The following is a 22,783-nucleotide window of genomic DNA, read 5'->3' as shown; positions in this document are numbered from 1 at the left end:
ATGAGAGAAGAGAAGTTCTCTTTGTAGCGGGGGTCAAGAAGGGTGAACAACCAGTAATCCATGTTGTCTAAAATGCGTATAACGCGCGGATCGCGGCAAAGGAAGACTAACATGAAGACAGCCATGTGAGCCAGAGTACCAACAGACAAGAATTCACTGTCGTCATCAGAAGGACCACTCTCAATCTCCTCATCATCTTCCTACTCTTCTGCCCACCCACGCAGAACAGATGGAATTAAACTTCCATGGGTACTACCCTCTGTAGCGGAGGCAACCGTATGCTGCTCCTCCTCATCCTTCTCTTCATCGTTCAATTCACGCTGAGAAGACGAACTGAGGGTGGTCTGGCTATCACCCTGTGTAACGTCTTCCCCCATTTCCACCTCTTCCACATGCAAAGCGTCCGCCTTAATTGTGAGCAGCGAGCGTTTGATTAGACACAGAAGTGGGATGGTTACGCTGATAATAGCGTTATCGCCGCTCAAGTCACCATCTGTGTTGATTCCGCAAAGCTTAAAACCTCACAGGAAAGACGACTACCATGTTGCAGCTGGTATTCCACTACTGCCCTCTGCTGCTCACAAAGCCTGGTCAACATGTGGAATGTCGAGTTCCAGCATGTGCTCACGACGTACAACAGCCGGTGAGCTGGCGATTTCAAGCGCTGCTGCAGCGTTGACAGACCAGCTGAAGCTGTCGATGACTTGCGGAAATGTGCACACACATGGCGCACCTTCACCAGTAGCTCAGGCAAATTGGGGTAGGTTTTGAGAAACCGCTGAACCACTAAGCTTAACATGTGGGCTAGGCATGGGATGTGTGTCAGCTTGCCGAGCTCCAAAGCCTCCACCAAGTTACGGCCATTATCAGACACATCCATGCCTGGTTGTAGGTTGAGTGGCAAGAGCCACAGCTCAGTCTGGTCTCTTATCCCCTGCCACAGCTTTGCGGCGGTGTGCTGCTTGTCCCCTAAGTATATCGGCTTCAGAATGGCCTGTTGAAGCTTCCCCACTGCAGTGCTACACTGCTTCAAGCTACCGACTGATGGCTGACTGGTGCTGCACGCAGATAATTCTGAGGTGGAAGTGGAGGAGGAGTAGGAGAAGTGAGGGTTGGAGCCACTAACATAGGTGCTGGCGGAAACCCTGATCGACGTAAGGCCCACAATCCTTGGCGTCGGTAGCACCTGTGCCATCCCAGGGTACGACTCTCTCCCGGCCTCCACAATATTCACCCAGTGTGCCGTCAGGGAAATGTAGCGTCCCTGTCTGAATGCACTTGTCCATGTGTCCGTGATTAAGTGGACCTTCCCAGTAACTGCGTTGGGCAGGCGTTAGGGCACGTGTGATGTTACGGGACACATGTTGGTGTAAGGCGGGCATGGCGCACCTTGAAAAATAGTGGCGGCTGGGACTGTGTAACGAGGGACGGCCACCGACATCAGGCTGCGGAAGGCCTCAGTGTCCACAAGCCTAAATGGCAACATTTCAAGGGCCAGTAATTTGGAAAGCTGCGCATTTAGTGCTATGGCCTGTGGGTGGGTGGCTGGGTTATTGCGCTTGCGTTCAATAGTCTGGGGTAAGTACACGGAAGTGGATGTGGTCACTGATGGTGCTTGTGAAGGACCAGGTGCAGGGCGGGAGGCATCCGGGCCTGCACTTCGACAAGGGATTGGCCAGCACGTAACATAGGGGAAGAGGAGGCAGTGGTGTGACCCGAAGACACAGATTGTAGACCCAGGCATTTGTCCTACTTATTACGGTGCTTGGATGCCATTTGGCGGATCATGCTGGTGGTGGTGAGGTTGCTAGTATTCACGCCCCGGCTTATTTTCGTAAGGCACAGGTTGCATACTACTATTCCTTTGTAGTCCGCACTTTCCTAAAAAAAGCGCCATACTGTGGAACACCTACCTCTTGACAAGGGAGATTTCCACAAGGGGGTGCTCATTGGAACAGTGGTGGGCCTATTTGGTGTGGCCCGCCTTCTCCCTTTTGCCACCCCACTGCCTCTTCCAGCCTGTTGCGGTGCTGCAGATCCCTCCCTTTCTGTACTGCTGTCCTCGCTCGGCTTTCCACCTCCCCAGGTTGGGTCAGTGACTTCATCGTCCACCACCTCCTCTTCCACTTCCTCACTCTGCTCATCCTCCTGACTTGTTGATCTAACCACAACCTCTGTGATTGACATCTGTGTCTCATCCTCTTCATCAACCTCTTGAGACAGTAATTGCTGTTGACTTATTGGCAACTGTGTCTTATCATCATCCACCTCATTAAACAGTAATTGACTTTCCCCACCGTCAACTGCTGCAATCCAACCGACCACCTGGTCGCACTGGTCAGACTTCAAGAGTGGTGTCCTGCGCCGCCCTGCAAACTGGGACATGAAGCTAGGAATTGTGGATGATTGTTTTTCTTGTGCTCTAGCAGCAGGCACAGTTTCATCACGCCCAGGGCCACGGCCTCTGCATGCACCATCTGCATCACGACCACTTCCCCGTCCCCTACTGCTCGCCTTCTTCATATTAAATGTTATATATGCTTAAATGTATGTCACACATACGGGACACCGTCCATTGACAAAGTACACTGGATGTCACAGATATTTTTTGGATGTGCACACTTTACACTGGAGATGTGGCACAGCTAATGTCACTGTCCACAGCGGACACCATCTATTGAAAAAGTACACTGGATGTCACAGATATTTTTTGGATGCGCACACTTTACACTGGAGATGTGGCCAGGGGCGGACTGGGAACTTAGAGTGGCCCTGGAAAAAATGCTAAAAGTGGCCCTGTTTTGTAGTCGGGTCCAAACTGATAGAAGGCAGTGCCAGCAGTAGCATATTGTGGCACATTATACCACCCCAACACAGCCAGATACCACAGTCCATCACAAAATACACTGCTCAAAAAAATAAAGGGAACACAAAAATAACACATCCTAGATCTGAATTAATTAAATATTTTTCTGAAATACTTTGTTCTTTACATAGTTGAATGTGCTGACAACAGAATCACACAAAAATAAAAAAATGGAAATCAAATTGTTTAACCCATGGAGGTCTGGATTTGGAGTCACACTCAAAATTAAAGTGGAAAAACACTACAGGCTGATCCAACTTTGATGTAATGTCCTTAAAACAAGTCAAAATGAGGCTCAGTAGTGTGTGTGGCCTCCACGTGCCTATATGACCTCCCTACAACGCCTGTGCATGCTCCTGATGAGGTGGCGGACGGTCTCCTGAGGGATCTCCTCCCAGACCTGGACTAAAGCATCTGCCAACTCCTGGACAGTCTGTGGTGCAACGTGACGTTGGTGGATAGAGCGAGACATGATGTCCCAGATGTGCTCAATTGGATTCAGGTCTGGGGAACGGGCGGGCCAGTCCATAGCATCAATGCCTTCGTCTTGCAGGAACTGCTGACACACTCCAGCCACATGAGGTCTAGCATTGTCTTGCATTAGGAGGAACCCAGGGCCAACCGCACCAGCATATGGTCTCACAAGGGGTCTGAGGATCTCATCTCGGTACCTAATGGCAGTCAGGCTACCTCTGGCGAGCACATGGAGGGCTGTGCGGCCCTCCAAAGAAATGCCACCCCACACCATTACTTACCCAATGCCAAACCGGTCATGCTGGAGGATGTGTCAGGCAGCAGAACATTCTCCACGGAATTTGCCAATCTTGGTGTTCTCTGGCAAATGCCAAACGTCCTGCACGGTGTTGGGCTGTAAGCACAACCCCCACCTGTGGACGTTGGGCTCTCATATCACCCTCATGGAATCTGTTTCTGACCATTTGAGCAGACACATGCACATTTGTGGCCTGCTGGAGGTCATTTTGCAGGGCTCTGGAAGTGCTCCTCCTGTTCCTCCTTGCACAAAGGCGGAGGTAGCGGTCCTGCTGCTGGGTTTTTGCCCTCCTACGGCCTCCTCCACGTCTCCTGATGTACTGGCCTGTCTCCTGGTAGCGCCTCCATGCTCTGGACACTACGCTGACAGACACAGCAAACCTTCTTGCCACAGCTCACATTGATGTGCCATCCTGGGTAAGCTGCACTACCTGAGCCACTTGTGTGGGTTGTAGACTCCGTCTCATGCTACCACTAGAGTGAAAGCACCGCCAGCATTCAAAAGTGAGCAAAACATCAGCCAGGAAGCATAGGAACTGAGAAGTGGTCTGTGGTTACCACATGCAGAACCACTCCTTTATTGGGGGTGTCTTGCTAATTGCCTATAATTTCCACCTGTTGTCTATCCCATTTGCACAACATCATGTGAAATTGATTGTCACTCAGTGTTGCTTCCTAAGTGGACAGTTTGATTTCACAGAAGTGTGATTGACTTGGAGTTACATTGTGTTGTTTAAGTGTTCCCTTAATTTTTCTGAGCAGTGTACATCACCAAAAACTTCCATTGGTCGGCCGTGACGAGGGCTCAGGCGGCCCCCTGAGCATCAGCCCACTGGGAAATTTCCCTGTAAGGTCTATGGCCAATCCACCCCTGGATGTGGTGCAGCTAATGTCACTGTCATAAGGGGACACCGTCTATTGAAAAAGTACATTGGATGTCAAAGATATTTTTTGGATACGCACACATTACACTGGAGATGCGGCGCAACTAATGTCACTGTCCGCAGTGGAAACCGTCTATTGAAAAAGTACACTGGATGTCACAGATATTTTTTTGATGCGCACACTTTACACTGGAGATGTGGTGCAGCTAATGTCACTGTCATAAGCGGACACCGTCTATTGAAAAACTACATTGGATGTCACAGATATTTTTTTGATGCCCACACTTTACACTGGCGATGTGGCGCAGCTAATGTCACTGTCTGCAGCAGCCTAACTATTGTACGCCATTTAGCGCAGGATGCGCTAAAAATAGATATTGCTGCCACACACAATAGTCCTTTAAAGGACTTTTGGGTCTGTAAAGTTTTATCAATTTAGCGCAGGTTGCGCCAAAAATATAGATTGCTGCTGCCACACACAATAGTCCTTAAAACTACTTTTCGGTCTCTGAAAAGTTTTGATTATAAAAATAATCTTAGATCACTCCCTACACTGTCTGTCCCTTCCTACACTCTGCTCTCCCTGACTAAGACTGAGCACTTACCTGCACGTTTATTGGCTGCGTAAGGTATTTGCTGAGCATGCTCGATCATCACTAATTACCACCTCTTGGGGGAACCCCTACTTTTTCTATGGCAAAAGTGCAAAAGTTACTGAGATAACGATTATGTTCCTGTATAAAATGTTTTCCTGCATTGGAAATGCCTACACATGAAGGGTTTGTGATATAATTGATGTGTTCCAGTATTCTTGTCTTGAATTTTCTGGACGAACTCCCTACATACCTAAGATCACATCCTGTGCACTGTATAATGTACACAATACCTGTCGTATTGCAATTAATGTAGGTTTAATAGGAAATGTTACAGTGTGATCGGAGTTATGAAAGGTTTTGACTGATGTTGTACATGTTTTACATGGATGGCTTCCACTTCTTGTTTTTTACAGTATGTGCTGTGCCAAACAATAAGTCCTTTCTGGATTTATTTTTCGCAATACCCAGAGCTATGGATAACATCCATTGTGGGTGTCCCCTACTGGAAAGACGTGTTATGATGTTTTCACACTCCCTTTAAAATGCAACATCCAAGCTGCAATTTCTTGGGGCTCGAATGAACTCTCCTACCGGGATAGCTTTGATTGTATGAATGGGATGGTGACTGTTCGCTCTCAAGATAGTGTTCCCCATTATTTGTTTACGGTAAGTTTCCGTTTCAATAATCTTATCTGGGACACCTGTTATTCTAAGGTCCAAGAAACTGATACTTTGAGAATCTTGTGAGCTAGTGAAACGAAGGCTATAGGGGTTATCATTTAAGTACTCCATAAAAAGAGGTATGGCACATACATCACCGCTCCAAATAAGGAGCAAGTCATCGATGTACCTGCCATACCACTCTATCATGTGGGGGAAAAGGATTATCTTCACAATATACATATGGTTCTTCTCAGTAGTGAGATTGGCAAGAGAGGATGAGAATTTTGCCCCCATCGATACCCGCCTGGTTTGATGGTTTGGACAAAAGACTTTGGATCAAATAAAAAATAATTATGGTCAAACAAGAACAAAGTCACTTCCAAAACATAGTGAATAAAGCCTGTTCTATGTATACTATATTTATGCAGATGGTATTCTAAAGCTAGCATTGCAATATTATGAGGGATTGAAGGATATAATCCTATGACATCAGTGGTTAACGATGTGTATTCGACTTCCACTGTTTATCAAAAAAAGATCTGATGTATCCTTGATATATCCAGGTACACGCTTGACTAGGGGTTGTAGCAAGGAGTCTAACCACTCCTCCAACCTCTCAGTAAAAGAACCGATTCCCAAAACTATCGGTTGAAGCGGGGGAGGGGTCAGATCCTTGTGAACTTTGGGCAGAGCATGAATGATAGGTGTCACTGGTGCCTCCACATTTAAATAATCATATTGTTTGTGGTTAATATAATCTAACTGTCTGCTTCTGCAGAGAATATGTATTAAGAATATCTCTGTACCATAATCAAGGTTGATGGAAAGCTGAGTAGGACAGTTTCCCTGTCCCAGCTGATGAAAATCACCCCCACAGCATGATCCTGCCACCATGCTTTACTGTAGGGAAGGCATTGGACAGGTGATTAGCAGTGCCGGTTTTCCTCCAAGTATAGGAGTTCTTTAAGGGTTTTCAAGTGCATTTTACTGAGGAGGGCCTCTCTAGCATAATGTCCCAATTGGTGGATAGGATTTTTGGGTTCTTGGTCATCTCTCTTACCAAAGCCCCTTTTCTTTGATTACTTATATTGGTGAGACGGCTAGCTCTAGGAAGAGTTCTTGTAGCTCCAAACCAGTGGCGTACTGCCAATAGCAGCAGACCATGCAACTGCTACGGGACCTGTGGCAGGGCGGGCCCTGAGTACATGTAAGGCCCCCCCTACAATGTCTGCAGATGTTATTTATGTATTATGCCGCTCCGGCGGGCCTTGCTTCCCCTCTTCTTAGGCCCCCCTCCCCCACTGTGTGACACACAGTGCACGTACCTCTATTCTTTCTGCTAGGCCCTGCACTGGCCAATCAGAATTTACTGAATTTTGCTGATTGGCTAGTGTATTGCTCGCACCAGCAGACAGTATTGAGTGGGCGGACCTTGTAATGACTCACCCGCTGCCTGCTTCAGCTTTCAGCTTTCCACCAGGGCCAGGAGCCCCCAGCATTGCCTGCCCCTGTGTGCCACTGCCACTGCCTGCACAAAGTGAGTTCAGTGCTGTGCCTCTATGTAGAAAAAAAAGTTTATGGTGTGAGGATAGTCAGTGAGGGTAAGAGGGGGTCTTGTTGCAGCAGCAAGCAGAGTTCCTGGGTAGGGGGGCACACTATGTTCTGTATGTAACTTATAAGGCTTATCAGGTTGAGGACAGTGTGCTACAGCCTTCCGCCACCCCATGAACTCTGCTTGCTGTTGATGCTCATATAGAGGATAATGTGTCCATGAACTGTGGAATCGGGGCTGGGGCACACTTATCGGCAGCAAAAAGAGTTCAGATGTGGGGGGATTGGCTATGTCAGGCTTCAGGAAAGTGGACACAGGCAGGAGGAGCAATGTGTGTGTGGGCCCCTGTCCTGCATTCGCTCAGCTGTGCTCAAATACATATTGCGCCATGCCAACTCTGCTAAAGCCTGACATATGCCTGGCTTTACCAAAGCAGACAGGCAGGAGCAGTGATGTGTGCTGTACATGGCTCACTGCAGCCCCAGTGAGATCCTTACTCCCATACAGCACTGTCATATCAGCGATGTATGAGAGTACGGATTATAAAGCGCTATAGGCACCTGAATTCAGCATCTATTTATCATACAGAAAGAAAGTCTTAGAAAATGTCAGTGTAAAGCACTTACAATAGGGGCTAATAAAGTTTATTTAAAAGTTTAGGTACATGTGACAGATCCATCTGTATAGACCTATATTGCTGGTTCGTCTGTTTGCCTTTATTTCGCTGGATTTCCTGTCCGTAGGCCCTTGTTCGTGTGTTTCCCCAAATACCGATTGAAACTACCGAACGGACGGCCACCCAGGAGAGGAGTGTGCTGCTAGTTAACCTAAATGGCCTCATTGTTCACAAAGGACTTGAACTAACTTGAACTCCTGGTCTAATTCGTGCCATTGTGAGATGTTAAATGTCTGTGTATTGAAAAGGGTTGTGACATTGTATGTTTAAAGGGTTTCTATCACTTCATATGACATAATTAGCTGGCAGACACTAGCGATCTGCTAGTGTCTGCTCTGGCCAACCATCCTACTATAATCACTTGTGGGGCAGCGGTTTAGCTAAAAAACTAACTTTTATAAATATGCTAATGAGCCTCTAGGTGCTATGTGGGCGTCATTAGCACCTAGAGGCTCCGTCTACCTTCATACACAGCGGCCGCCCAGCACGTCCCTCCAGCCCGCCCATGTCCTCCTCCGTGTGACGCAGCGGCCGAATTCTCGCGCATGCGCCGTGCGCGGCTGTATTCGGCGCATTAGAGATGTCTGAGCTCGGAGCGGTCAGACATTCAATGCGCATGCGCGGCTGTATTCGGCGCATGCGCATTGAATGTCTGACCGCTCCGAGCTCAGACATCTCTAATGCGCCGAATACAGCCGCGCACGGCGCATGCGCGAGAATTCGGCCGCTGCGTCACACGGAGGAGGACATGGGCGGGCTGGAGGGACGTGCTGGGCGGCCGCTGTGTATGAAGGTAGACGGAGCCTCTAGGTGCTAATGACGCCCACATAGCACCTAGAGGCTCATTAGCATATTTATAAAAGTTAGTTTTTTAGCAAAACCGCTGCCCCACAAGTGATTATAGTAGGATGGTTGGCCAGAGCAGACACTAGCAGATCGCTAGTGTCTGCCAGCTAATTATGTCATATGAAGTGATAGAAACCCTTTAAATGGTGATTTCTGTTCTGTTGTCCCCACATGTGTATTGGTGATTTCCCTCTGTCTTGAGAGATAATTGGATTACTCCTCGGGTGTCTCCAGGGCAGAGAGGAGGAAACCATGATGCATTGTGGGGATGTATTGTCTCTGTAGTGCTGCATGTCTGTCCTGTGTCACAGTCTCCATTCTGGTCCCCTAGGGGCGTGTCCACCAGATGGGGACCTGCATAAATACGGGCGGGTAGCCCTCAATAAAACATTCCTGTTTGACCTTCAAGACGGAGCTTGGTCTCATTTGTGGAGGGAGTTATTATTCGGACAGCGCTTTCGTTTATTGCTAGCTGTGGAAGGAGTTTGACGATCGGCTGGATTAAAAACTGCATTTCTGGAGAAAGGGGATTATTCACTAAACGGCGGCTTCATCTACCTGGCGGTGAGTGTCGTAACAATTGGTGGCAAGCAACGGGATGAATCCCACCGCCCAGAAGGCCAGCTACAAATCCCAGGGTGGAAATGCAGTATGAGGAATTAAGGCGTGCTACCCTTAAAGATATATTGGAACGCAGAGGACGATCAGCGAGTAATCTCAAGAAGAGAGAGATTATTTCTATATTATTGGAGATGGATGCAGCACAGGGAACGGAGAGAGCTAATGTGCCTGGCATACTGGATTTAACACCCGAGGAGGTACAATTAAACCGGGCAGTCCAGATAAGGCTGGCACACCTTGGCCCCAACCCTGCAGCAGATATTGTGGTCCAGGTGCAAGCAGCAGTAGCAGCACAACAGGCGCTCCAGGGAAGAGGAGCTGCAGCAGCAGAGGTACCCCATAATAATAATGGAAGGAGAAAGGTACCTTTTGCTGCATTTAGACATTTTGTGGAAACGGAGGGAGAGATTGACGGGTTCCTGGCCGATTTTGAAAGGCAGTGTGCCTTACACCAGGTACCCACAGAGGAATGGGTCACTATCCTCTCTGGGAAATTATCCGGCCGGGCCAGTGAGGCCATCCCAGAGGAGGAAATTACAAGTTACCGGGCAGTAAGATGCCCTTTTGGCCAGATACGCTGTCACCCCTGAGGCGTACCGGCGGCGATTCCGGGACACTAACAAGCAGGCTGGCGATTCTTATGTGGAGTGGGCATGCAGGGTACACCGCACCGCAGCCCACTGGATGGCAGGGTGCCAAGCGGTAACTGGGGAAGAGGTGCTGCAAGTATTTTTGTTGGAGCACTGCTTTGATCTGTTACCTGCAGGAGTAAGAGAGTGGGTTAGGGACCGCAAACCCGCTACCTTACCTGAAGCTGCTCGTCTGGCCGATGAATACACAGATGCACGAAGGCTAGACCAGACAGCAGCCAAGGTCCCTACCCAAGTGGAGTACAAACCGGCAGCACCTCCAACCACTACTGTGTATCACCCCCCAGCGCAACGCACCCCCACAATACCACCAGCGAACAATTATGTTCAGCCAGCTCGGTTCAACGCGCGGGATTAAACTCGGCCTATCCGGTGCTATGGGTGCAAACAGTTGGGGCACAAGAGACCGGAGTGCCCATTGAACAATACCAACCAAGCGCAGTCGTGGAGAAAACCAGCCGGCGGAAATCAGCAGCCACCCCAGCCTTCCGCTCACTATCTTGAGCAGGAGGAATTTTGAGGTATACTACATGAGGCGGATCCAGTACAAGCAGCCCATCAGGATAACCGGCAGCAGCACAGGCAGACCATTAGACTAAATGGCAAAGTGGTCACTGGTCTGAGAGACACCGGAGCCACTATGACCCTGCTCCAAAAGAACCTTGTTTCGGAACACCAACACACTGGAAATACTGTGGCAGTGAGGGTAGCAGGAGGCGCCGTGTTCCGTCTACCTGTTGCCCGGGTTCATTTGGATTGGGGAGTGGGCTCTGGACATGTGAATGTGGAGGTTATGAAAGACTTGCCTGCTGATGTCTTGCTCGGGAATGACCTGGCCCCTTTGGTTTCTGCTTATGCTCCAATGGGACCTGCTGATGTCAACCCAGTGACTACCCGGGCCCAGACCCGTTTGCTGGAACCAGCCCACCTGCCGCTGAGACCCAGGTATAACCCGATTCCCCGACTGATACCCCAGGACAGACCTTTGCTAGCTGGGATTCCCCAGAGGAGTTTGGGAGAGAAACTCAGGCAGATCCGACTCTCCAGAAGTATAGAGACAGAGCAGATACTGGAGAGGAAGGAGTAGATGGGGAGCAGTATGAATGGGTGGGGGACAGGTTATATAGGATCCCTAAACCGTGCCAGAAAAGTGTTGCCCATCCGCCGAATCGACAGCTGGTGGTGCCCGCAAAATACCGGCATGAAATTCTGCAGATAGGGCATGATGTTCCATTAGCCGGACATCTAGGGTCCCGCCGCACAGCCTATAGGATCATGCAGAACTTCTTTTGGCCAAATTTTAATCAGGCTGTGCGGATATATTGTAGTACGTGTGACACTTGTCAATGGGTAGGAAAGCGGGGGGACCACCCCAGAGTTAGGCTTATGTCTATGCCTATCATTGGGGAGCCCTTTGCCCGCATAGCCGTTGACATTGTGGGTCCACTGGCCAGGGCTAGTCCATCCGGTAAGAAGTATATTCTCACCGTGGTGGACTATGCCACTCGCTATCCAGAGGCAGTAGCGCTGTCTAATATAGAGGCAGAGACAGTTGCTGATGCCCAGGTTAGGATTTTTACTAGAGTCGGGTTCCCTAAGGAGATTCTCTCTGACCAGGGAACCCAATTTACCGCTGTGCTCCCCCAGCAACTGTGGAGGGTGTGCGGCATTAAACCGATACTTAGTTCCCCGTGCAGCACGCCAGACCTGCAGGGTATAGCGAAGCGAGGTCACGGTTATAGGCAATCGAGGGTTGCTCACTGTATTGGAGAACCCTGGGCAGGCATGCGGCAGTGAAGGAGAGGTAGACACAGTTCCTCTGGGGCACACTCTGTATATAGGGACCAGGCCTGATGGTGGATGAGGTGCCCTGGATGTTACAGGTATTTTTAGTGCCTGGGGCAAGGTCCCTTTTGGATTCGTGACGCCAGTGCCGGTAACGGTGGCACACCGATTTTATAGGAGGAATAACTGAGTACTCAGTGGATAAACCAAACGTTTCTTTACTTGGTGAACACAGTCCAACTTTGTACATACAGTTATAGTTGATAGTGATGATAATGCAGTCCCTTGAACAATACTTCACAAGCAGGTAGACTTTAGATGGTGGCAGGTAGTAATCATGCAAGACACTTGGAGGACACAACGGTTAATGCTTTGCAGTGCAATGCTGCTCTATCCCCTTCAGCTATTCTAGCTGGCTGGATCCCAAGGCCCGGATGCCTAAATACTGGCTTTAATCCTTGGTATATAAATTCTCTCTCCAGTATTGACCCTTGCTCTTTACTTTATAGATCCTCTGCCCATCAGGTTACTTATCTGACTTGTATTATCCTTGCTTGGTTGGGAAGCTGCAGGTTTCTCCCAGGAGGTCCATTCCTACTACTGGGGTAATCTTCTGAGCTAACTGAGGCTCACTTGATCCACAGGTAGGCTAGGATCCCTCTACTAGCCCCCTGGTAACAACTAGAAGCCTGGGCTGTCTAGCTGCATGTCAGGAGGAGGCCCTCAGCATATCACTGGCTGGTGCCTTCTAACTTGTCTCTGCAGACTCCTGACTTTGAACTCCCTCTCCCTGTCTGGGCCTGAACATTTATACTAGGGGTTCCCTAACTCCCTCTAGTGTCTGGGATGTCTAACTACACCCAACTAGGCCTGCTATTGCATCATACAGGGGAACATTGCATATAAAAACACATTAGAAAATACATTGATTGCACAATTACATATGACATTTCTGTCCCTTGTGAGTAGGAGGAACGCGCACACCAATTGACCCTTGTGTAGTGCCCACGCCAATCTAGTGGGACACTACACCCGTACCATCCACAGACTAACGGCCTCTGCGAGCGATTTAGTGGCACCCTCAAACAGATGTTGAGGACCTTTTCTGACACTTGCAGAGACTGGGAGCGATTCCTGCCTCATCTGTTGTTTTCTTACAGAGAGGTGCCCCAGGAATCTACTGGGTTCTCCCCCTTTGAGTTGCTCTATGGGAGGATGGTCCGCGGACCCCTAGATCTCATTAGAGGCCACTGGGAGGGGGAGACAGAGCAGGAAGGGACCCCCATAGTGCCATATGTCCTGGAACTCCGGGACCGCATGGAGAAACTGTCCCTGATGGTAAGAGAAAATCTCCAGGTGGCCCAGGGGAGACAGAAGAGATGGTACGATCGGGGTGCCCGGCAGCGAGTCTTCCAGGTTGGGCAGAAAGTGCTAGTGCTCAAACCTGTGAAGGCGAACAAGATGCAAGCATCTTGGCAGGGCCCGTATAAGGTGTTAGCTCAGGTGTGTGATACTACCTACCTTATAGCCAGCTGTTCAGATGAAAGGATCCAGCGATCCTTTCATGTGAACATGCTAAAGGAGTATCAGGAAAGACCGGAGGATGTCGCTGCAGTATGTGCCCCTGCTGCAGACGATACAGAGAGTTTACCCTTACCCGATTTGTTAGAGAGGGACTCCCAGACTGACCTTACTAGTCTTGTACAGCTAGGGGATAGATTAAGCCCCACAGAGAAGGGACAGGCAAGACAGCTTCTGTGGGAGAAGCAGGCAACGTTCTCCCAAGAGCCTGGCTACACTACCCTAGCTGTACATAAGGTAGAGACCCCTGGACAGAACCCCCTGCGACAGCCCCCTTACCGTATCCCTGAAGCAGTCCGAGAAGGAATGCGGAAGGAGATACAGGAGATGACCCAGCTTGGGGTCATCGAACACTCCGATAGCCCTTGGGCTTCGCCTGTAGTCCTGGTGCCTAAGAAAGATGGGACCACCCGGTTCTGTGTAAACTACAGGCGGCTCAACGAGCGGACCACCACTGACGCCTACCCGATGCCCCGGGTAGACGAATTATTAGATCGTATTGCCAGGGGACGCTATCTGACCACCATAGACCTGTGTAAAGGCTATTGGCAGATTCCCCTGGCGAGGATGCTATCCCCAAGTCGGCCTTCGTCACCCCATTTGGCTTGTACCAATTTAAGGTCATGCCATTTGGGATGAAGAATGCCCCGGCTACCTTTCAGCGTATGGTGGATAGACTTCTTGATGGATTCCAGGAATTTGCTTGTGCATACCTGGATGACATTGCGATCTACAGTGGGTCCTGGGAGGAACACCTAGTACATGTAGGGGTAGTTTTGGACAAAATTCGGGCTGCTGGCCTGACATTGAAGCCAGAGAAGTGCCATCTAGGCATGGCTGAAGTGCAATACCTGGGTCACAGAGTGGGGTGTGGGAGCCAGAGACCGGAGCCGGCTAAGATAGAGGCAGTAGCTAACTGGCCCACACCTATCACTAAGACCCAGGTGTTAGCCTTCCTAGGGACAGCAGGGTATTACAGACGCTTTGTCCCAGACTACAGCACTATTGCTAAGCCCCTGACTGACCTGACCAAGAAAAATCTCCCTAAGCAGGTCCTGTGGTCTCCGGCTTGTGAAGCTGCGTTTCAAGCACTCAAACAGGCTCTTATAAATGCCCCTGTCCTGGTTGCCCCAGTCCCTAACAAACGTTTTCTCGTCCATACAGATGTTTCCATGTATGGACTGGGGGTTGTGCTGAGCCAGGTCGGGGAAGATGGAGGAGAGCACTCTGTCGCATATATCTCAGTAGAAAGCTGTTACCCCGAGAAGTGAGTTATGCGGCAGTGGAGAAGGAATGCTTGGCCCTGGTCTGAAACATTGAAAAAGTTAAGCCCTTATTTGTATGGACAGGAATTTTCCCTTGTGACGGACCACAATCCCCTTGTCTGGCTTAACCGGGTCTCAGGAGACAATGGTAGACTGCTGCGGTGGAGTTTAGCTTTACAACCGTATAACTTCACCATCCGCTACCGACCCGGTAAGCAGAATGGGAATGCAGATGGATTGTCCCGGCAAACCGACGTTCTTGCTACCTCCTAGTCCGGTCATCCCCAAGTTGACCCACTAAAGGGTCAAGCCGGGTCTGCCAGAGTGTCCCACAAGGGGGGAGCCGTGTGACAGATCCATCTGTATAGACCTATATTGCTGGTTCGTCTGTTTGCCTTCATTTCGCTGGATTTCCTGTCCGTAGGCCCCTGTTCGTGTGTTTCCCCAAATACCGATTGAAACTACCGAACGGACGGCCACCCAGGAGAGGAGTGTGCTGCTAGGTAACCTAAATGGCCTCATTGTTCACAAAGGACTCGAACTAACTTGAACTCCTGGTCTAATTCGTGCCATTGTGAGATGTTAAATGTCTGTGTATTGAAAAGGGTTGTGACATTGTATGTTTAAATGGTGATTTCTGTTCTGTTGTCCCCACATGTGTATTGGTGATTTCCCTCTGTCTTGAGAGATAATTGGATTACTCCTCGGGTGTCTCCAGGGCAGAGAGGAGGAAACCATGATGCATTGTGGGGATGTATTGTCTCTGTAGTGCTGCATGTCTGTCCTGTGTCACAGTCTCCATTCTGGTCCCCTAGGGGTGTGTCCACCAGATGGGGACCTGCATAAATACGGGCGGGTAGCCCTCAATAAAACATTCCTGTTTGACCTTCAAGACGGAGCTTGGTCTCGTTTGTGGAGGGAGTTATTATTGGGACAGCGCTTTCGTTTATTGCTAGCTGTGGAAGGAGTTTGACGATCGGCTGGATTAAAAACTGCATTTCTGGAGAAAGGGGATTATTCACTAAACGGCGGCTTCATCTACCTGGCGGTGAGTGTCATAACAGTACACTCTAAATTCTTTAACTTTTGAATGACTGGAACATGTTCCATTTTTTGTTTTTTACTCCCAGCAGTCCCAAAGCTGTGATTTTTCTATTCACATAGCCATATGAGGGCTTGTTTTTTACACCATTTCCTAGGCGGTAAAACTGACCTGTTACTTTTATTTTCCAAGTTAGTGCGGTTATGGTGATACCACATGTATGTATAGTTTTTCTTGCGTTTTAATACTGAAAAAAAAAAACGTTCGAATTTTTTTTTTTCATAGCAATATTCTGACCCCTCTAATTTTTTTGTAGTTGATGTATTGAGCTATGTGAGGAGTATTTTTTTTCAGGGCCATCTGTACTTTTCAATGATTATTGTAAAATACGTAATTTTTTTATAGTTGCTGAAACAAAGTAGGGATAAACAAAAAATTATTTATCCCTAAGGCCTCTTTCACACGGGCGTTGCAGGAAAATGTGCGGGTGCGTTGCTGGAACGCGATTTTTCCGCGCGAGTGCAAAACATTGTAATGCGTTTTGCACTCGCGTGAGAAAAATCGGCATGTTTGGTACCCAAACCCGAACTTCTTCACAGAAGTTCGGGCTTGGGATCGGTGTTCTGTAGATTGTATTATTTTCCCTTATAACAGAATGCATAGTAAAATAGCGCTGGAGGGGTTAAAAAAATTAATAAAAAATATTTAGCTCACCTTAATCCACTTGATCGCGCAGCCCGGCATCTCCTTCTGTCTTCATCTTAGCTGTGTGCAGGAACAGGACCTGTGATGACGTCATCACATGATCGATCACATGATCTTTTACCATGGTGATTGATCATGTGATGGACCATGTGATGACCGGAGTGACGTCACCACAGGTAATGTTGCTCCACACAGCTAAGATGAAGACAGAAGGAGATGCCGGCTTCGTGATCAAGTGGATTAAGGTGAGCTAAATTATTTTTTATTTTTTTTACCCCTCCAGCGCTATTTTACTATGCATTCTGTATTCAGAATGCTATTATTTTCCCTTATAACCATGTTATAAGGGAAAATAATAATGATCGGGTCTCCATCCCGATCGTCTCCTAGTAACCGTACGTGAAAATCGCACCGCATCCGCACTTGCTTACGAATGCTTACGATTTTCACGCAACCCCATTTACTTCTATGGGGCCTGCGTTGCGTGAAAAATGCAGAATATAGAGCTTGCTGCGATTTTCACGCAACGCACAAGTGATGCGTGAAAATCACCGCTCATGTGAACAGCCCCATAGAAATTAATGGGTCGAGATTCAGTGCGGGTGCAATGCGTTCAACTCACACATCGCTTCCGCGCGGAATACTCGCCCGTGTGAAAGGGGCCTAATGGTTTCATTAGGTTATTTATACATTATATTTCTGTATTTTTGGCAAATGGGGTGTGACAGGAGAGAATCCAGGGCAGGTAGTGGGATGGGCTGAGGTGGGTATTGGGTGGAGTTAGGGGGCCCATTCAGATTCCTGCTCTGGGGCCCAATGATAACTATGTATGCCCCTGCTCCAAACTGTTTCCATTTAAGAATTATGAAGGTCACTATGCTCTTGGAAATTTTTGGTGCAGCAGAAATTTTTTGTACTCTTCTCCAATTCTGTGCCTCCACACGATCTTGTCTCTGATCTCCAAAGACAGTTTCCTTCTCATGGCTTGGTTTTTGTTCTGATATGTATTCTCAGCTGTGAGACCTTATATAGACAGGTGTGTCTTTCCAAATCTTGTCCAATCAACTGAATTTACCAGAGGTGCACTTCAGTCAAGCTGTAGAAATTTCTCTAAGATGATCAAGAGAAATTAGATGCCACCAGAGCTAAATTTCAAGTGTCATAGCAAAGGGTCTGAATAATTATGTCAATGCAACATTTTTAGTTTTCCTTTTTAATAAATTTTCAAAAATTTAAAAATTCTGTTTTCAATTTCTCATTATGGGGCGTTGAGTACAGATTGACGGGGAAAACTTGATTTTTTTATTTTATTTTAGTACAAGGTCGCAACATAACAAAATGTAGATAGGTTTTTGTGATAAAAAAACGTATGGGTTAGCAGGAGGAGCATAGCCTCTCATGACCCAACAGAATTACAGTAATGTATATAAGAAAATAGCGTAAATTATACCGCAAATCTGTTCCTCATATAAAATTTCTTATTATGACATTTGAAACTCCAACCTTTAAAGAGGTTCTCTTACTTCAGCAAATGGCATTTATCATGTAGAGAAAGTTAATACAAGACACTTACTAATGTATTGTTATATACATTATACACTGCTCGTTTTCAGGGGTTACAACCACCTTGCAATCCATTAGAGGTTGGCTATGCTTGAACACATTGTAAACATCTTTGATGGCCGGGACCGTGGGAGCGCACATACTGTAGGCCAGCGCTTTTTCCTATAGTGTACAAGGCCGACCACCACTGCTTGTTGTAACCCCTGGATACCAGCAGTGTATAGTCTGAAGTGAGACAACACATTTTAACACATTCTATGCTGAGCCAGTAATGTGACAATATGAGCTACTTCCTTCTAAGTAATGTTATCTTTCAGTATGTACAGTAGATATAAATTGCAGTTTCTTAGAGCTTACCCATCAAGAAGCTGATGGCCCCAGACATGGTTCACTGCGTCTTCTGTATACACCTTGTCCTGAAGAAACAGGAACAAACATTGCAAACATTAGTTCACATTTAACCCACAAAACCTTGAAATAAATGTGACGACATAACAAATTCCAACCATTCAATTGGTCTCAACTTCTCATCCAGGCCATTATTTTATCTGCTGTATAAATTTAAGTGCACATTATAAACCCTTTAGAAAAAAAAAATACTATTGTGTGTAATTCTAGGATACATCTGATGGGTATGAGACAAGGTGATGGCGAGTGAGACCTATTTAAGATCTTTTTGGCCTGTAAGTGGTATGTAGGTGGTTCCCTACTCAAAGATTGCAGAAGGAAACAGATGGACACAGTTGGAACTTAAAAACAGTGGTTTTACCAAAATCATGTGATGCAACAAGCTTGGTGGTTACAAGAAACCTCATGGGAGACAACTAGTTTGAATGGCAAAGAGGGAGGAATCTGGCATTCCCTTTAGGACTTTACTCAGGGCATTTAACCCTCAGTAATGCATGCATCAGTTAAGTACTATGTGGGCCTCCCACAATGGCTTAAAGGTCCATTACCGGTTACATAGTTGCATACAGATGTAGCATAGTTAACACACACACACACTTGGTGAGTTATCACATTTAGTTAACTCATTATGAAAGTGATTGTTAACTCTGCTACATCTGTATGTCTTAGGGTGGTCATAAACATAAAATTAGATTTTACCTGATTGTAAGATAAACAATCATGTGTATGGATGTACACTAGGTGTCAGTTATCTACAGTAGAAGTTATATATATATATATATATATATATATATATATATGAAGTTATATATATATATATATATATATATATATATATATATATACACACTGCTCCAAAAAAATAAAGGGAACACAAAAATAACCCATCCTAGATCTGAATTAATTAAATATTCTTCTGAAATACTTTGTTCTTTACATAGTTGAATGTGCTGACAACAAAATCACACAAAAATAAAAAAATGGAAATCAAATTTTTCAACCCATGGAGATCTGGATTTGGATTCACCCTCAAAATTAAAGTGGAAAAACACACTGCAGGCTGATCCAACTTTGATGTAATGTCCTTAAAACAAGTCAAAATGAGGCTTAGTAGTGTGTGTGGCCTCCACGTGCCTATATGACCTCCCTACAACGCCTGTGCATGCTCCTGATGAGGTGGCGGACAGTCTCCTGAGGGATCTCCTCACAGACCTGGACTAAAGCATCTGCCAACTCCTGGACAGTCTGTGGTGCCACGTGACGTTGGTGGATAGAGCGAGACATGATGTCCCAAATGTGCTCAATTGGATTCAGGTCTGGGGAACGGGCGGGCCAGTCCATAGCATCAATGCCTTCGTCTTGCAGGAACTGCTGACACACTCCAGCCACATGAGGTCTAGCATTGTCTTGCATTAGGAGGAACCCAGGGCGAACCGCACCAGCATATGGTCTCACAAGGGGTCTGAGGATCTCATCTCGGTACCTAATGGCAGTCAGGCTACCTCTGGCGAGCACATGGAGGGCTGTGCGGCCCTCCAAAGAAATGCCACCCCACACCATTACTGACCCAATGCCAAACTGGTCATGCTGGAGGATGTTGCAGGCAGCAGAACGTTCTCCACGGCGTCTCCAGACTCTGTCACGTCTGTCACATGTGCTCAGTGTGAACCTGCTTTCATCTGTGAAGAGCACAGGGCGCCAGTGGCGAATTTGCCAATCTTGGTGTTCTCTGGCAAATGCCAAACGTCCTGCATGGTGTTGGGCTGTAAGCTCAACCCCCACCTGTGGACGTCGGGCCCTCATATCACCCTCATGGAGTTTGTTTCTGACTGTTTGAGCAGACACATGCACATTTGTGGCCTGCTGGAGGTCATTTTGCAGGGCTCTGGCAGTGCTCCTCCTGTTCCTCCTTGCACAAAGGCGGAGGTAGCGGTCCTGCTGCTGGGTTGTTGCCCTCCTACGGCCTCCTCCACGTCTCCCGATGTACTGGCCTGTCTCCTGGTAGCGCCTCCATGCTCTGGACACTACTCTGACAGACACAGCAAACCTTGCCACAGCTCGCATTGATGTGCCATCCTGGATAAGCTGCACTACCTGAGCCACTTGTGTGGGTTGTAGACTCCGTCTCATGCTACCACTAGAGTGAAAACACCGCCAGCATTCAAAAGTGACCAAAACATCAGCCAGGAAGCATAGGAACTGAGAAGTGGTCTGTGATCACCACCTGCAGAACCACTCCTTTATTGGGGGTGTCTTGCTAATTGTCTATAATTTCCACCTGTTGTCTATCCCATTTGCACAACAGCATGTGAAATTGATTGTCACTCAGTGTTGCTTCCTAAGTGGACAGTTTGATTTCACAGAAGTGTGATTGACTTGGAGTTACATTATGTTGTTTAAGTGTTCCCTTTATTTTTTTGAGCAGTGTATATATATACACAAACCGGATTCCAAAAAAGTTGGGACACTAAACAAATTGTGAATAAAAACTGAATGCAATGATGTGGAGATGGCAAATGTCAATATTTTTTGCAATAGAACATAGATGACAGATCAAACGTTTAATCCGAGTAAATGTATCATTTTAAAGGAAAAATACGTTGATTCCAATTTTCACGGTGTCAACAAATCCCCAAAAAGTTGGGACAAGTAGCAATAAGAGGCTGGAAAAAGTAAATTTGAGCATAACGAAGAGCTGGAAGACCAATTAACACTAATTAGGTCAATTGGCAACATGATTGGGTATAAAAAGAGCTTCTCAGAGTGGCAGTGTCTCTCAGAAGCCAAGATGGGTAGAGGATCACCAATTCCCACAATGTTGCACAGAAAGATAGTGGAGCAATATCAGAAAGGTGTTACCCAGCGAAAAATTGCAAAGACTTTGCATCTATCATCATCAACTATGCATAACATCATCCAAAGATTCAGAGAATCTGGAACAATCTCTGTGAGTAAGGGTCAAGGCCGTAAAACCATACTGGATGCCCGTGATCTCCGGGCCCTTAAACGACACTGCACCACAAACAGAAATGCTACTGTAAAGGAAAACACAGAATGGGCTCAGGAATACTTCCAGAAACCATTGTCAGTGAACACAATCCACCGTGCCATCCGCCGTTGCCAGCTGAAACTCTACAGTGCAAAGAAGAAGCCATTTCTAAGCAAGATCCACAAGCTCAGGCGTTTTCACTGGGCCAGGGATCATTTAAAATGGAGTGTGGCAAAATGAAAGACTGTTCTGTGGTCAGACGAGTCACGATTCGAAGTTCTTTTTGGAAATCTGGGACGCCATGTCATCCGGACCAAAGAGGACAAGGACAACCCAAGTTATTATCAACGCTCAGTTCAGAAGCCTGCATCTCTGATGGTATGGGGTTGCATAAGTGCGTGTGGCATGGGCAGCTTGCATGTCTGGAAAGGCACCATCAATGCAGAAAAATATATTCAGGTTCTAGAACAACATATGCTCCCATCCAGACGTCATCTCTTTCAGGGAAGACCCTGCATTTTTCAACAAGATAATGCCAGACCACATTCTGCATCAATCACAACATCATGGCTGCGTAGGAGAAGGATCCGGGTACTGAAATGGCCAGTCTGCAGTCCAGATCTTTCACCTATAGAGAACATTTGGTGCATCATAAAGAGGAAGGTGCAACAAAGAAGGCCCAAGACGATTGAACAGTTAGAGGCCTGTATTAGACAAGAATGGGAGATCATTCCTATTTCTAAACTTGAGAAACTGGTCTCCTCGGTCCCCAGACGTCTGTTGAGTGTTGTAAGAAGAAGGGGAGATGCCACTCAGTGGTGAAAATGGCCTTGTCCCAACTTTTTAGGGATTTGTTGACACCATGAAATTCTGATTCAACATATTTTTCCCTTAAAATGGTACATTTTCTCAGTTTAAACTTTTGTTCCGTGATTTATGTTCTATTCTGAATAAAATATTAGAAGTTGGCACCTCCACATCATTGCATTCAGTTTTTATTCACGATTTGTATAGTGTCCCAACTTTTTTGGAATCCGGTTTGTATATATACACTCACCTAAAGAATTATTAGGAACACCTGTTCTATTTCTCATCACATGGCAGTTGCTTCAATGCATTTAGGGGGGTGGTCCTGGTCAAGACAATCTCCTGAACTCTAAACTGAATGTCAGAATGGGAAAGAAAGGTGATTTAAGCAATTTTGAGCGTGGCATGGTTGATGGTGCCAGACGGGCCGGTCTGCGTATTTCACAATCTGCTCAGTTACTGGGATTTTCACGCACAACCATTTCTAGGGTTTACAAAGAATGGTGTGAAAAG

The 22,783-nt window shown here is 47.1% G+C and overlaps 1 protein-coding gene across 7 annotated transcripts in view; it reads right to left on the bottom strand.

Moving 5' to 3' along the window:
- Positions 1–22,783, bottom strand: part of LOC120988982 (immunoglobulin superfamily member 1-like) — a 597,232-nt gene that overhangs the window by 112,321 nt on the left and 462,128 nt on the right. For 2 of the 7 annotated variants that reach the window (XM_040416812.1, XM_040416810.1), the window contains exon 2: positions 18,424–18,482. The exons of the other annotated variants lie outside the window; for them this stretch is intronic. In XM_040416812.1, coding sequence (XP_040272746.1) covers positions 18,424–18,451 — 28 coding nt within the window. In that variant the 5' untranslated portion in view covers positions 18,452–18,482. The remainder of the gene's footprint in view (positions 1–18,423; positions 18,483–22,783) is intronic. 7 annotated transcript variants of the gene reach the window in all.

Source organism: Bufo bufo, chromosome 2, assembly GCF_905171765.1.
Source record: "Bufo bufo chromosome 2, aBufBuf1.1, whole genome shotgun sequence".
Classification (NCBI taxonomy): domain Eukaryota; kingdom Metazoa; phylum Chordata; class Amphibia; order Anura; family Bufonidae; genus Bufo; species Bufo bufo.
The sequence above is the reverse complement of the archived record's forward strand: the minus strand, read 5'-3'. Positions and strand labels throughout refer to the sequence as shown.